This window comes from Hemiscyllium ocellatum, chromosome 48, assembly GCF_020745735.1.
Source record: "Hemiscyllium ocellatum isolate sHemOce1 chromosome 48, sHemOce1.pat.X.cur, whole genome shotgun sequence".
In the NCBI taxonomy this organism is placed as follows: domain Eukaryota; kingdom Metazoa; phylum Chordata; class Chondrichthyes; order Orectolobiformes; family Hemiscylliidae; genus Hemiscyllium; species Hemiscyllium ocellatum.
Window position 1 is genome coordinate 4,486,072 of NC_083448.1, and position 17,176 is coordinate 4,503,247.

Genomic DNA, 17,176 nt, shown 5'->3' on the forward strand with positions numbered 1-17,176 from the left:
ACCTTTGATAGAGAGTGCTTTGAATAGCAGTTACTCTCTGTCTAACTTTCAAAATGCCTGCTTCTTTGTACCCCAAACATCGGATTGTCTCATTGGGTTGAGGTTGGCAAAAACAATAAATTCAACTCGAATGGGTTTTAGTATCATGGGGCATAATTTAGACTGATTGACTAAATTTGACTGGTTGTCAAAACAGCAACCAAAACTTAGGTATCCATTTCATAGCAAAAACGCTACATATTTTCAATTGTCCAGTACACTCTGTGATTGCTAGCTAATCATAGACTAGGCGCTTGTCAGCTCTCAGTGCAAGACAATATTCACTCTCTCAAAAGTACACTAACACACCTTCAACTTTACAACATTAACGCAAAGCTTCGCCTGTCTGTAAATTGCCAACCGGTAAATGGTCAAGGTTAGGGAGCCCCCAGGGGCTCAGTGGCTCACCTTGCTTGGTGATCTGGAACCGTTTCTTGCTGCACAGCACCACCGCCTGTAACATCTCATGTGGAGAGACGTGAGCCTTGAAGTTGCGGGGGTTCCGCAGCTTCCTCATCAACTCGCCGAATCTCTGCACCAGCAGAAACATGATGTCCCCTGGCGGACGCTTGATATCCCTGTAGTTCTCCTCCTCCAGAAAATAGTTCCGCAGCGGGGGGACATTCGACAGAGCCTGAAAGAAGCAGAAATCAGTGACGGAGGTGCAGACAAATCAGCACCAACTGATGATCAAAATTGGAGCCCCCCGCTGCCAATGGTTCAGATCATGCTTTGGCTTTCCAGAGTAGGCCTTCCCCATCATCCTGAAGGATGCCTTTGTACATTTCCGTACCTGTAGCACCACGTTGGCGTAGTCATTGGCCTTGATGTTGTTCAGTCCCACAATTCCTGGCAGGTAGGTGGTCCCGTCGTAAGCCCGCGACAGCTTTGACTGTTTGTCCAGGTTCGCGATATGCTGCTTGGTGAACGTTGGCTTCAGTACGTACTGAAAGACAAAAGGACAGACGGCAAACCCCTCGCTGCTTCTCATGCTCCCGGTCAGCCACAAGGCGCTCCAGAAAACTCGATAGTCACTTCCAGGGGCAAACACAAACTGGGCAATTTGTTTTAAAGGGAAAACAACCCGCCAGTCAATCCCTCCCAAATCTCCACACAGTGGAGCCTCGGGGATGTAATCTAAACATTGAGAGATAATATGTTCGGCTTCTCCAAATCTGACATACCATGTGGGACCAGCCGTTATTCAGTTGTACCATGGGGGTGGGATGTTCACGAATATAGCACAGGGAACAGTCAGGGCCGCAGTAACAATGTCAAAGCCTTGGAACACTAGTGCCACGTGCTTACTTACCGTGATATCTTCAAGGGAGGAGTCAATGATTTCATAGTTGTCTGGGAGGCAGTAGAACTTCAGCGTGTGCAGATTCAGAAAGACGTGGTGCCCGACCTGAACACTGTGAATGTTGGCGTAGGACTTCAGGCCTCGGCCTGTGGGGAGAAAGCGGGCACACTCAAACCGACAGCTACCCCCCACCCCCCCCACACCGGCATCTGCTCCACCTCGGGGCTGACGAGCGCTTGCCGGTCAGCGGTTCCACCATTACCACCCAGGAGAACATCACCCACGGAGCTCAGAAGCTACCCGTCAGGCAATAACTGAACAAGTCAACAACAATGCAGAATAAACCGGTTAACGTTCAAAGACCAGAGGATGCGGTGGAGGCTGGTACAATTGCAACATTTAAAAGGCTTCCGGACGGGTATGTGAATAGGAAGGGTTTGGAGGGATATGGGCCGGGTGCTGGGACTAGATTGAGTTGGGATATCTGGGTCAGCATGGACGGGTTGGACCGAAGGGTCTGTTTCAGTGCTGTCCATCTCTATGTCCAAACATCCAAACTGGAGGCCCGGCCCTGCTCTAAGGAGATGTCTGTCCAATTCAAACTCCCTCCTCCATAGCAGGTAGTGTCCCTACTGTAACCAGGTAAGGATCGAATCCACGACTATTCTGAATGGATTAGCATAGCCCTACATCAGGCTGATCAGTTGCGGATAACACTACGCCCCATAAAACAAAACCGTTTTGCTTTTGCACGGTTTCCACAGATCTGGACTTCCGAGTCAGGTTAGGATACGGAGAAGAATTTGGGAATCGGATTTCTGAACGCAAACTCGAATCTGAATCAAACTGAACGTGAAACATTCCTGACAATGGTGTGTTTAACAGAATGAGAGGAGGAGGAGCACAACCCAAAGCACTCAGAGCTAATATTCACTGAGTGGAAATACTCACCGCCCCCTTCTGTAACAAAATGCTCTGGAACTCCCTTACCTCTTTGTGCTGAATATGGAAGAACATATCTAAACATTCAAGTATCAACCATGTCCAGACCTGAAGCCTAGAGATTTATAAGGCTCTGGTTAGGTCACAGTACTGAGTCCTGTTGTGGTCCCCACACTCTAGAAAGGAGGCGCGTTTTGCGAGGAGATTTCCCAGAATGATTCGAGGGATGAGAGACTTTAACGACAGGGTCAGTTTGGGGGAATTTAGGATCTCCTTCCTAAAGTTTGAGGGAAAATTTGATATCGGTGTCGGGGATTATGACAGGTGGGCATAAGGTTAACAAGTGCTTTCGGCCGAATCGTCGACTTTCCTGCTCCTCGGATGCTGCCTGACGTGCTGAGCTTTTCCAGCAGCACTCTGATCTAAACATAAGGTTAACAAAGAAATGCCAGGTAAAAATAGTGGCTGCAGATGCTGGAAACCAGAGTCTAGTTGAGAGTGGTGCTGGAAAAGCACAGCAGGTCAGGCAGCATCCGAGGAGCAGGAAAATCGATGTTTCGGGCAAAAGCCCTCCATCAGGAATACAGGCCGAGAGCCTGCAGGGTGGAGAGATAAATGAGAGGGGGGGGTGGGGGTGGGGAGAAAGTAGCATAGAGTACAACAGGTGAATGGGGGAGGGGATGGAGGTGATAGGTCGGGGAGGAGGGTGGGGGAAGGTAACAAAGAGTACAATGGGTGAGTGGGGGTGGGGAGGGAGGTGATAGGTAATGGAAGGAGGGTGGGGCAAGTTAGCAAAGAGTACAATGGGTAGGTGGGGATGGGGGTGGGGATGGAGGTGATAGGTCAGGGAGGAGGGTGGGGAAGGTAGCAAAGAGTACTATGGGTGGGTGGGGGTGGGGATGGAGGTGATAGGTCAGAGAAGAGGGTGGGGCGGGTAGGTGGAAAGGAAGATAGGCAGGTAGGACAGGTCAAGGTGAGAGTGCTGAGCTGGAAGGTTGGAACTGGGGTGAGGTGGGGGAAGGGGAAATGAGGAAACTGGTGAAGTCCATATTGATGCCCTGGGGTTGGAGTGTTTCGAGGTGGAAGATGAGGCGTTCTTCCTCCAGGTATCGGGTGGTGAGGGAGCGGCGGTGGAGGCAGCCCAGGACCTCCATGTCCTCGGCTGAACAAGCCGCTTCTCATTGGCCGATGGTACACAGACAAAGAGACACTGATGTAAAGAGGGGTATTGTTGGATAGTGAACTGGTGGAAGTGGAGATGATGAATGATTTCAAAAGGAAACTGGACAAGCATTTGAGGGAAGTGTCCACACAGACAGTGTGTGTGTGGATGAACTGGAAATGACTGGTTTGCACAAAAGAGAGGCAGCGTGAGCCTGAGCCGCTGAACAGTTCAGCCCTGGGCTGTAAAGGCTGGATGACCCATTCAGAATTCGCTGGACTGTAATGCAACTTGACCACTTCAGAATCCCACTACATGCTAGTCTAGTTACACGGCGCCCTTGGATTCCAAAAATGCCCGCAGCTTGCAAAACCCCTTTGAGCGATCAGTTTGAATGCAGAATAGGAAACTACTTGTCCTCTGTTCAATAAAGGTATGCCCGCACATTTACGTCAAACTGCAAGACACCAAGCATGTTAGCTCCTGAAACGCTGGCTGTATCTTAACCCACAGTGGGGAACCGTTTCATGTTGGAAGGCCGCATTATGTTAGCTGTCATCTAGTCAGGCCTCATTCAAGAAACCTCCATTATATATTCTTCAAGATTCACATTATTTTGTAAAAATCTAACTATTACGTACTAACTAAAAAAAAATTTATAAATGTTAATTCTAAAGTTAACTAACCTTTTAATGACTTGGTTGTGACTGCTGTTTGTAGGAAAGTATTTGAACATTTGGTTGCAGGGTGGAGGTCTGCAGTTTTAGCTGATCCTCGAGATGGGTGTCCGTCAGTTGTGACCTTAAGGGCCTCTTGATTTTGGTTGAGTCGGAGCATGTAGATTCACAGCAATAAGTGATCGAAAAGCTAGAAAGCATTTTTCGTGCATGTTGCCGAAGGTATGGGTACGCTATTGGTTTTTTTCCCATATTTCAGTCGGTTCTTTCTTAGTGTCAAATAAGGACTTTAAAATGTCACCTTCTGAGAGCTCAATCAATTCTTTAGAAGCGTTGGAGATAACAACTCAGGGAAGTTGAAAGGCTCACTTGAGTGTAATGTCATGATTCGCAAAGTCAGAGAATCTTTCATTGTATTTCTTTTACTCTCTGGTATTTTAAATACATTCATTTTAAGATTAAAATAAAAATAATAAAGGACAAAATAAAACATTAATTTAAAAAAAAGTTTGTTCTGCAAAATTTGGATTCATTCAAAAGGCCATACACAAGGTAATTTTTTTTTAAGATTACTTACAGTGTGGAAACAGGCCCTTCGGCCCAACAAGTCCACACCGACCCGCCGAAGAGCAACCCACCCAGACCCATTCCCCTACATTTACCCCTGCCCCTACACTACGGGCAATTTGGCATGGCCAATTCACCCTAACCTGCACATCCCTGAGCACTATGGGTAATTTAGCACGGCCAATCCACCCTAACCTGTACATCCCTGAGCACTATGGGTAATTTAGCACGGCCAATCCACCCTAACCTGCACATCCCTGAGCACTATGGGTAATTTAGCATGGCCAATTCACCCTAACCTGCACATCCCTGAGCACTATGGGTAATTTAGCATAGCCAATCCACCCTAACCTGCACATTCCTGAGCACTATGGGTAATTTAGCATGACCAATCCACACTAACCTGCACATCCCTGAGCACTATGGGTAATTTAGCACGGCCAATTCACCGAACCTGCACATCTTTGGACTGTGGGTGGAAACCGGAGCACCCGGAGGAAACCCACACAGACACAGTGAGAATGTGCAAACTCCACACACAGACAGTTGCCTGAGGCGGGAATTGAACCCGGGTCCCTAGCGCTATGACGCAGCAGTGCCAACCACTGTGCCACGCACAATGGCTGAGTAGGCTGCATGCGACCTTAAGGCTGCAGGTTCCCCAACCCCTGTCCTAAACCCTGGGTCAGTCAAAGGATTGAGCTGGCACACTGTGGCATGATGACAAATCCCATTGTCTTTGCTCGCCATGATAGATGGGAGACTCCCGAGATATCCCAATTTCCAGGATCTCAACGCTGATCTGAGTTCGGAGCTGGTTGGGAAAAGCCCTCAGTTTTCAAGGGAGAGGCCCATTCTCCCCACGTGCCGAAGGTGTCACCTTGCGCTAGTCCTGAACGAGCGCATCTAGTTTTGGATCGAAGGTGCTGTACGGTGGAAGTGTTTGCTGTTTCTTTTATCGATTACGTCTTGCGATAGTTCCGAGGGTGAGGACAGGATTTGAACGTCATCACGGAGTGGGATGGGGGAAATGAGGCGGGGTGGCAAATCTAAGGAGGGGGGTCAGGAAACCTTCCGGATTGAGACTGCCCCAGCCGGAATTCGATCGCAGCAACAGACTTGCAGAAGGGCAGCGGAAACACGTTCCCGGATGTCCTTAGGGGGGCAAGCGCTGGGGAGGGCCTGGTTTGTGGCTGACCCAAATGGGGAAGGCTCATGTACAGAAGCATGTCAAGAGAGAGATTCAGAGGTGACTTACCTTGGAAGTATTTGCCACACACCAGGCAAGCATACACGTTGATGTGGGAAAGGGAGACGGAGCACAGCTTTTCAAAGTCAAAATCCAACACACTCCTGTTTACACAGAGAGAGGGGGAGAGGGGGAGAGAGAGAAAAGGCCATCAGGTTCTGAATGCCTTTCTCAAAATAGAATCGCACTACTCTTCACTAACATCCGCTAAAGTGCCTCATGAATCACACACATCGCCCTGACCCTTACCGCCCGCCCCATCGCCCAGACCCTTACCGCCCGCCCCATCGCCCAGACCCTTACCGCACGCCCCATCGCCCAGACCCTTACCGCACGCCCCATCGCCCAGACCCTTACCGCACGCCCCATCGCCCAGACCCTTACCGCCCGCCCAATCGCCCGGACCCTTACCGCCCGCCCCATCGCCCGGACCCTTACCGCCCGGACCCTTACCGCCCGCCCCATCGCCCGGACCCTTACCGCACGCCCCATCGCCCTGACCCTTACCGCACGCCCCATCGCCCAGACCCTTACCGCACGCCCCATCGCCCGGACCCTTACCGCACGCCCCATCGCCCAGACCCTTACCGCCCGCCCCATCGCCCAGACCCTTACCGCCCGCCCCATCGCCCGGACCCTTACCGCCCGCCCCATCGCCCGGACCCTTACCGCCCGGACCCTTACCGCCTGCCCCATCGCCCAGACCCTTACCGCCCGCCCCATCGCCCGGACCCTTACCGCCCGCCCCATCGCCCAGACCCTTACCGCCCGCCCCATCGCCCAGACCCTTACCGCACGCCCCATCGCCCTGACCCTTACCGCCCGCCCCATCGCCCTGACCCTTACCGCACGCCCCATCGCCCAGACCCTTACCGCCCGCCCCATCGCCCAGACCCTTACCGCCCGCCCCATCGCCCGGACCCTTACCGCCCGCCCCATCGCCCGGACCCTTACCGCCCGGACCCTTACCGCCCGCCCCATCGCCCGGACCCTTACCGCCCGGACCCTTACCGCCCGCCCCATCGCCTGGACCCTTACCGCCCGCCCCATCGCCCGGACCCTTACCGCCCGGACCCTTACCGCCCGCCCCATCGCCCGGACCCTTACCGCCCGCCCCATCGCCCAGACACTTACCGCCCGGACCCTTACCGCCCGCTCCATCGCCCGGACCCTTACCGCCCGCCCCATCGCCCAGACCCTTACCGCCCGCCCCATCGCCCGGACCCTTACCGCCCGCCCCATCGCCCAGACCCTTACCGCCCGGACCCTTACCGCCCGCCCCATCGCCCGGACCCTTATCGCCCGCCCCATCGCCCAGACCCTTACCGCCCGCCCCATCGCCCGGACCCTTACCGCCCGCCCCATCGCCCAGACCCTTACCGCCCGCCCCATCGCCCGGACCCTTACCGCCCGGACCCTTACCGCCCGCCCCATCGCCCGGACCCTTACCGCCCGCCCCATCGCCCAGACCCTTACCGCCCGGACCCTTACCGCCCGCCCCATCGCCCGGACCCTTACCGCCCGCCCCATCGCCCTGACCCTTACCGCCCGCCCCATCGCCCTGACCCTTACCGCCCGCCCCATCGCCCGGACCCTTACCGCCCGCCCCATCGCCCGGACCCTTACCGCCCGCCCCATCGCCCGGACCCTTACCGCCTGGACCCTTACCGCCCGCCCCATCGCCCGGACCCTTACCGCCCGCCCCATCGCCCGGACCCTTACCGCCCGCCTCATCGCCCCAACCCTTACCGCCCGCCCCATCGCCCGGACCCTTACCGCCCGCCCCATCGCCCGGACCCTTACCGCCCGCCCCATCGCCCGGACCCTTACCGCCCAGACCCTTACCGCCCGTCCCATCGCCCGGACCCTTACCGCCTGCCCCATCGCCCGGACCCTTACCGCCCGTCCCATCGCCCGGACCCTTACCGCCCGCCTCATCGCCCCAACCCTTACCGCCCGCCCCATCGCCCGGACCCTTACCGCCCGCCCCATCGCCCGGACCCTTACCGCCCAGACCCTTACCGCCCGTCCCATCGCCCGGACCCTTACCGCCTGCCCCATCGCCCGGACCCTTACCGCCCGTCCCATCGCCCGGACCCTTACCGCCCGCCTCATCGCCCCGACCCTTACCGCCCGCCCCATCGCCCGGACCCTTACCGCCCGCCCCATCGCCCGGACCCTTACCGCCCAGACCCTTACCGCCCGACCCATCGCCCGGACCCTTACCGCCCGCCCCATCGCCCGGACCCTTACCGCCCGGACCCTTACCGCCCGCCCCATCGCCTGGACCCTTACCGCCCGCCCCATCGCCCGGACCCTTACCGCCCGGACCCTTACCGCCCGCCCCATCGCCCGGACCCTTACCGCCCGCCCCATCGCCCAGACACTTACCGCCCGGACCCTTACCGCCCGCTCCATCGCCCGGACCCTTACCGCCCGCCCCATCGCCCAGACCCTTACCGCCCGCCCCATCGCCCGGACCCTTACCGCCCGCCCCATCGCCCAGACCCTTACCGCCCGGACCCTTACCGCCCGCCCCATCGCCCGGACCCTTATCGCCCGCCCCATCGCCCAGACCCTTACCGCCCGCCCCATCGCCCGGACCCTTACCGCCCGCCCCATCGCCCAGACCCTTACCGCCCGCCCCATCGCCCGGACCCTTACCGCCCGGACCCTTACCGCCCGCCCCATCGCCCGGACCCTTACCGCCCGCCCCATCGCCCAGACCCTTACCGCCCGGACCCTTACCGCCCGCCCCATCGCCCGGACCCTTACCGCCCGCCCCATCGCCCTGACCCTTACCGCCCGCCCCATCGCCCTGACCCTTACCGCCCGCCCCATCGCCCGGACCCTTACCGCCCGCCCCATCGCCCGGACCCTTACCGCCCGCCCCATCGCCCGGACCCTTACCGCCTGGACCCTTACCGCCCGCCCCATCGCCCGGACCCTTACCGCCCGCCCCATCGCCCGGACCCTTACCGCCCGCCTCATCGCCCCAACCCTTACCGCCCGCCCCATCGCCCGGACCCTTACCGCCCGCCCCATCGCCCGGACCCTTACCGCCCGCCCCATCGCCCGGACCCTTACCGCCCAGACCCTTACCGCCCGTCCCATCGCCCGGACCCTTACCGCCTGCCCCATCGCCCGGACCCTTACCGCCCGTCCCATCGCCCGGACCCTTACCGCCCGCCTCATCGCCCCAACCCTTACCGCCCGCCCCATCGCCCGGACCCTTACCGCCCGCCCCATCGCCCGGACCCTTACCGCCCAGACCCTTACCGCCCGTCCCATCGCCCGGACCCTTACCGCCTGCCCCATCGCCCGGACCCTTACCGCCCGTCCCATCGCCCGGACCCTTACCGCCCGCCTCATCGCCCCGACCCTTACCGCCCGCCCCATCGCCCGGACCCTTACCGCCCGCCCCATCGCCCGGACCCTTACCGCCCAGACCCTTACCGCCCGTCCCATCGCCCGGACCCTTACCGCCTGCCCCATCGCCCGGACCCTTACCGCCCGTCCCATCGCCCGGACCCTTACCGCCCGCCCCATCGCCCGGACCCTTACCGCCCGTCCCATCGCCCGGACCCTTACCGCCCGTCCCATCGCCCGGACCCTTACCGCCCGACCCATCGCCCGGACCCTTACCGCCCGACCCATCGCCCGGACCCTTACCGCCCGCCCCATCGCCCGGACCCTTACCGCCCGACCCATCGCCCGGACCCTTACCGCCCGCCCCATCGCCCGGACCCTTACCGCCCGCCCCATCGCCCGGACCCTTACCGCCCGTCCCATCGCCCCGACCCTTACCGCCCGCCCCATCGCCCGGACCCTTACCGCCCGCCCCATCGCCCGGACCCTTACCGCCCGCCCCATCGCCCGGACCCTTACCGCCCGCCCCATCGCCCGGACCCTTACCGCCCGCCCCATCGCCCGGACCCTTACCGCCCGCCCCATCGCCCAGACCCTTACCACCCGCCCCATCGTCCAGACCCTTACCACCCGCCCCATCGCCCAGACCCTTACGGCCCGACCCTTACCACCCAGACCCTTACGGCCCGACCCTTACCACCCAGACCCTTATGGCCTGACCCTTATTGCCCCGCCCCAGCGCCAAATCCTTGCCACCTGGAGGAAGAACGCCTCATCATCATCCGCCTTGGGACCCTCCAACCACATGGGGTCAATGTGGACTTTACCAGCTTCTTCAATTCCTTTTCCCCCACCTTACCCCCGATCCAACCTTCCAACTCGGCGCCACCCTCTTGACCTGTCCCGCCTGTCCACCTTCCTTCCCACCTATTCGCTCCATCCTCCTCTCTGACCTATACCTTTCACCCTTCACATTTATCCACCTATTGGACTCTCAGCCACCTTTCCCCAAATCCTATCCCTCCTCCCATTTAGCTCTCAGCCCCCTTGGGCTACAAGCCTCATTCCTGATGAAGGGCCAATGCCCGAAACGTCGATTCTCCTGCTCCCTGGATGCTACCTGACCTGCTGGGCTTATCCGACATCACACTCTCGGCCCAGAACACAGACAGTCCACCTGCACCGAGGAGCAGAACATGCTCAAGGGGGTGCATACCCGACACTGTCTGGGTCTGATCCTCTGAGCAGACTGGCCTGCACCTACTGACAGATGGGGAGCACCGCCAGTCCGGACGACGGCGTGATTTTTCATCCAGCTCAATCAAATCAAGAGAGGAAAGAGATGTGCATCCTTACGGCCCAGCGTATTTAATCTTCCAGTTGGGAAGAACGCGCTCTGTTTTATACAAGACACATTAAAGCACAGCCAATGCTTACCGATTGATAGTGTCCAGGTAGGGACAATGCCTGCTTCGGTCATCCTCCTCCTCCTGAGGGTGTAACCTCGCGATCTTGGAGGCTACAACACAGAAAAGCAAAGAACGGACACTGTTAATCTTCACCTCCTTGCGACGCTGTCTTGCAGCCCATTGCTAAATCGAGCGAAAGTCTAACGGGGCGGGCAATTAGCACGAGGGACAGCGAGGTGAGCTGATCTGTGGCAGACCCACTGAACGATGCCGCGGGATCAGAGAGGAGGAGTAGGCCGTTCAACTCGACGAGTCTGCTTCCTGCCCACGTCGGCAACTTTCAGAACAACTTGAAGGGTCAAAAGTAAGTGATTCGCTCACTTGGGGGGGGGGGGCAGGTTAAGGGATGTGCAGGGAGCAGACCGGGCCTGAACGAGACGTGGACCGAGTGTCCAGTAGGCGCAAGGAGGAAAATAGGTTCTGAAACGTGGGTCACTTGTCTCCGACCCAACTTGTCTATCGTTAATAGCAGGTTTTATTAATTGTAAAAATTAAATCATTAGTGGTTAATCACGACGGCAGAAGGTGGTTGATGCCAGTACGATCAGTCACTGCAGCCCGAGGATTTTCAGCTTCGAGTCGGTGAGCTGGAGACCGAGCTACAGAATACAGCAGGGCTGGTGTACGTTCCTTACCGGAGGCAGCCATAACCCCGTGGGGGTTGACTCACCGGATTTAACAAAACCGGAAGAACGTGAGCAGAGAAGGTGGTCAAGGAGGGTGGCATTGTGGTACAGGGAGCCATTCAAGTCTGCCGGACGGATACAGGAAGGCTGGGGCAGTACAGTCAGGGTAGCCTGCAATTCGAGTCCAGAAGACTCCACTGTATTGCCTACTGCCGGGATCAGGACGTCTGCTCAGAGCTGGAGAGGAATTTGTAATGGTAGGAACAGGGATCCAGTTGGTGGGACTCACACGGGTAACAAGACAGACGCGTGACTAGGGAAGGGGACGACAACCAGCTAAGGACTCGAACCTCAAAAGTGTTAAGTCGAGGTTACCTGAGCCATGAGCAAATTGGCACAGGATTAAGATTAGTGTGGTAAACGTGTGGCTTCAACATCTACGTTAGGAGAAGCAGGTTAATGGGTCACATTCACAGTGGGAAAGTGACAGCTGTATGATGGGAAGGTCTTCACCTGATCCATACAGGGACCAGTGTTATGTACAGTTCACAGGGGTCATGGGGGAAGGTGACAAGCAGGGTAGCCATTTGGGTAATGATGATCAGCGTGTGGTAAGAAGGCAAGACATGGCTGGCACCGCTGCCTCACAGCGCCAGGGACCCAGGTTCGATTCCAGCCTCGGGCGACTGTCTGTGTGGGAGTTTGCATGTTCTCCCCCCCGTGTCTGCGTGGGTTTCCTCCGGGTGCTCCGGTTTCCTCCCACAGTCCGAAGACTGTGCAAGCCAGGCGAATTGGCTGGAGTGCATTAGTCAGGGGTAAATATAGGGTAGGGGAATGAGTGGGTTACTCTGCGGAGGGTCAGTTTCGGTACTGTAGAAAATCTAATCTGATATACAGCTCAAAGTGCACCAAGCAACGGTACACCAAATAACGGGAGTACACAGCGTACGCTGCTGCCCCGAACTGAATATCACTCAAACTTGACTAATGAAGCCAAGCTAGGTCTCACTCCGAATGTACCACTAGTCACTCTCTGCAAGCCAACAGCCTGATACAACCTCTACCCCCTTCCCCTTCCCCCACCCCCACCGACTGTGCCAGGTGGCACCATGGCACTGCAAATACATCAACTGCACTGCCCCACCAAGTCAGGTGGCATTGCAATGTGTGCCAACCACCCTTCACGAACCAGGTGGCGTCCGGACATGTGCCAACAACCCTCCCTGAGCTGGACAACAGCGTGAACGGTGCCTACAACCTTCCCCCAAGCTAGGTGGCACTGCGACCCGTGCCAACAATCTCTCACAAGCCAGTTGGCACTGCAACCGGTGCTAACAACTCTTCCCATGCGAGATGGCATGGCAACCTGTGTCAAAACCCCTTCACGTGTCCCTAAAACTCTCCATGAGCTGGATGACACTGAAAGCTGCACTATCTACACTTCCTGAGTCAGGAAGGCATCGCAAACTCTGCCAAAAAAAACTCCCTGAGTTGGGGAGGGCACCGCAAGCTGTACCAACAAACCCTGCCAAGCTGGAAGGGGTGGGAGGGGGGCACCATGAGCTGTGCCAACGAACCCTGCTCAGCCAATGGGGGGGGCACCATGAGCTGTGCCAACAAACCCTGCTCAGCCAATGGGGGGGCACCAGGAGCTGTGCCAACAAACCCTGCTCAGCCAATGGGGGGGGCACCATGAGCTGTGCCAACAAACCCTGCCCAGCCAATGGGGGGGCACCATGAGCTGTGCCAACAAACCCTGCCCAGCCAATGGGGGGCACCAGGAGCTGTGCCAACAAACCCTGCCCAGCCAATGGGGGGGCACCATGAGCTGTGCCAACAAACCCTGCTCAGCCAATGGGGGGCACCATGAGCTGTGCCAACAAACCCTGCCCAGCCAATGGGGGGGCACCAGGAGCTGTGCCAACAAACCCTGCTCAGCCAATGGGGGGGCACCATGAGCTGTGCCAACAAACCCTTCAGAGCTTCCCCCCCCCGGATCAGAGGAACTTTCTGGAAGTTGTGTTGGGGGGTGCGCTACAAGGAATGCACGGCCCTTTCTCTTCTCTCACCCCCCCCATACCAGCACCCCGCCACCCCTCCCTCCCCCCCGGGGGTACCTGGCTCCCAGTCCCCCTCGTCCCCGCTCTCCGCCTCCAGCTTCACCGCCGCCATCACCAACCGTCTCCCACCTCCCGCAGGATGGCCGACCAGCCGCTTCCCCGGAGTTACCCACAGCACACCACCAGCCCAGCCTCACAGCTCCTCCCCCCACCTCATCCCCCCAACTACCCCAGCTCACCCCCCCCACTACCCCACCTCATCCCCCCAACTACCCCAGCTCATTCCCCCCACTACCCCCAGCTCATCCCCCCCCACTACCCCCAGCTCATCCCCCCCACTACCCCACCTCATCCCCGCAACTACCCCAGCTCATTCCCCCCACTACCCCAGCTCATCCCCCCCACTACCCCCAGCTCATCCCCCCCCACTACCCCAGCTCATCCCCCCACTACCCCCAGCTCATTCCCCCCACTACCCCCAGCTCATCCCCCCCACTACTCCCAGCTCACCCCCCCACTACCCCAGCTCATTCCCCCCCCACTACCCCAGCTCATTCCCCCCCACTACCCCAGCTCACCTCCCCCCCACTTCCCCCAGCTCATTCCCCCCTCCCCCCAACTTCCCCAGCTCATTCCCCCCTCCCCCCAACTTCCCCAGCTCACCCCCCACCCCCCAACTTCCCCAGCTCACCCCCCACCCCCAACTTCCCCAGCTCACCCCCCCAACTTCCCCAGCTCACCCCCCCAACTTCCACAGCTCACCCCCCCAACTTCCCCAGCTCACCCCCCCCAACTTCCACAGCTCACCCCCTCAACTTCCACAGCTCACCCCCCCCAACTTCCACAGCTCACCCCCCAACTTCCACAGCTCATCCCCCCCCAACTTCCACAGCTCACCCCCCCCAACTTCCACAGCTCACCCCCCAACTTCCACAGCTCATCCCCCCCCAACTTCCACAGCTCATCCCCCCCCAACTTCCCCAGCTCACCCCCCCAACTTCCACAGCTCACCCCCTCAACTTCCACAGCTCACCCCCCCAACTTCCACAGCTCACCCCCTCAACTTCCACAGCTCACCCCCCCCAACTTCCACAGCTCACCCCCCAACTTCCACAGCTCATCCCCCCCCAACTTCCACAGCTCATCCCCCCCCAACTTCCCCAGCTCACCCCCCCAACTTCCACAGCTCACCCCCTCAACTTCCACAGCTCACCCCCCCAACTTCCACAGCTCACCCCCCAACTTCCACAGCTCATCCCCCCCCCCAACTTCCACAGCTCATCCCCCCCCAACTTCCACAGCTCATCCCCCCCCCCAACTTCCACAGCTCATCCCCCCCCCCAACTTCCACAGCTCATCCCCCCCCCCCCAACTTCCACAGCTCATCTCCCCCCCCCCCCAACTTCCACAGCTCATCTCTCCTTTCCATCGGTTGAAGTAAAAAAAAATCACACCACACCAGGATTATGGTCCAACAGGGTTTAATTGGAAGCCCTGATGAAGGAGCAACGCTCCGAAAGACAGTGCTTCCAAATAAACCTGCTGGACTATAACCTGGTGTTTTGTGAGTTTTAACTTTGTGCACCCCAGTCCGACACTGGCTCCTCCACATCATGCCAATCGGTTTAAGTAATCAATTGAAAAGAAAATACTGCCCACCCCCCAAAAACCTCTTTAAATATATATTCACCCAAGTCTAAAGTAGATCAAAAAATTGTGGAAAAATATCACCCCCCCCAATCGCCTCCCTTTAGGTCACATTCTCCAAAAGCTTTTGAGTGAAATTAAAGCATTACTAGTTAAAACAAAATGCTGAGACTCTGCTGCTGGGGTGGTTGGGAGAAAACCTAATGAGCTGAAAATGTGTTGCTGGGAAAGCGCAACAGGTCAGGCAGCATCTTTTAGAATGACCATGTTGGTATCAGTTGTCAACAGTACTGTCCTGGGAGTGGTTCAACTGTCACCACAAACTGGTGCAGTTTTGAATAGTTAAGATTAGATTAGATTCCCGACAGTGTGGAAACAGGCCCTTCGGCCCAACAAGTCCACACCGACCCTCCGAAGAGAAACCCACCCCCTATATTTACCCCCTGACTAATCCACATAACACTACAGGCAATTTAGCATGGCCAATCCACCCTAACCTGCACAGCCCTGAGCACTATGGGTAATTTAGCACGGCCAATCCACCCTAACCTGCACAGCCCTGAGCACTATGGGTAATTTAGCATGGCCAATCCACCCAAACCTGCACATCCCTGAGCACTATGGGTAATTTAGCATGGCCAATTCACCCTAACCTGTACATCACTGAGCACTATGGGTAATTTAGCATGGCCAATCCACCCTAACCTGCACAGCCCTGAGCACTATGGGTAATTTAGCATGGCCAATCCACCCTAACCTGCACATCCCTGAGCACTATGGGTAATTTAGCATGGCCAATCCACCCTAACCTGTACATCCCTGAACACTATGGGTAATTTAGCATGGCCAATCCACCCTAACCTGCACATCCCTGAGCACTATGGGTAATTTAGCATGGCCAATCCACCCTAAACTGCACATCCCTGAGCACTATGGGTAATTTAGCATGGACAATCCACCCTAACCTGCACAGCCCTGAGCACTATGGGTAATTTAGCATGGCCAATCCACCCAAACCTGCACATCCCTGAGCACTATGGGTAATTTAGCACAGCCAATCCACCCTAACCTGCACATAACCGGAGCAAACATGGGGAGAATGTGCAAACTCCACACAGACAGTCACCCAAGTCGGGAATTGAACCCAGGTCCCTGGTGCTGTGAGGCCACTGTGCCACCCTCAATAAGAAGAGTAAAAATATATAACTGGAAGAGTCTTCATTCCGTTGTTCCCACCATGAATCCTGACAAAGGTCAGAGGTCACACAACACCAGCTTCAAGTCCAACAGGTTTATTTGAAATCACGCGCTTTTGTAGCGCTGCTCCTATGTCACAGTCCGACACTATGCTGACAGAATACATTGGTACTCATGTTCAAAAGAGAACAAGTTGTACATTCGAATGGCACCTTTCACCGTCTCAGGATGTCCCCCGATGCTTCAAAATGAACAAGGTACTTTTGAAGCAGTCATTGATTCGGTGCAGGAAACAGGGTTGGAGTCATAGAGTCGTAGAGATGGACAGCACGGAAACAGACCCTTTGGTCCGACTCACCCACGTCAACCAGATATCCCAACCTAATCCAGTCCCATTTGCCAGCACTTGGCCCATATCCTTCCAAACCCTTCCTATTCATATACCCATCCAGATGCCTTTCAAATTGTACCAGCCTCCACCACTTCCTCTGGCAGCTCAATCCACACCCGTACCACTCTCTGTGTGAAATAGTTGCCCCTTTGGTCTCTTTTATACCTTTCCCCTCTCACCCTGAACCTATGCCCCTCTAGTTTTGGAACCCCCTGACCCCAGGAAAAAGACCTTGCCTATTTACCTTCCCCATGCCCCCTCATAATTTCAGTAGGTTATTCTGGAGTTCGACACAGTGTCTTGGGCATTTACATTCATCCCTCAACCAAAGTCACAAAAACTGATATCCTGTTCCTGGGAGCTTGTTATTCTGCCAGTTAAGTTTTGAGTCAGGGATGGATACATTGTTAAGCAGAGGTATTCAAGCACACAGTCCAAAGAGCAATGGAGTTGGTCCACTGATTAGATAATGAATGAT

At 57.0% G+C, this 17,176-nt stretch overlaps 1 protein-coding gene across 1 annotated transcript in view; it reads right to left on the reverse strand.

The window, feature by feature from the left end:
- usp39 (ubiquitin specific peptidase 39) overlaps positions 1–13,593 on the reverse strand; it is a 37,868-nt gene extending 24,275 nt beyond the window's left edge. Inside the window, exons 1-6 of the mRNA XM_060856734.1 lie at positions 13,521–13,593; positions 10,746–10,827; positions 5,949–6,043; positions 1,352–1,488; positions 833–985; positions 448–673 (exon numbers count right to left, since the gene is read on the reverse strand). Coding sequence (XP_060712717.1) covers positions 448–673; positions 833–985; positions 1,352–1,488; positions 5,949–6,043; positions 10,746–10,827; positions 13,521–13,575 — 748 coding nt within the window. The 5' untranslated portion in view covers positions 13,576–13,593. The remainder of the gene's footprint in view (positions 1–447; positions 674–832; positions 986–1,351; positions 1,489–5,948; positions 6,044–10,745; positions 10,828–13,520) is intronic.
- Positions 13,594–17,176: the final 3,583 nt, after the last annotated feature.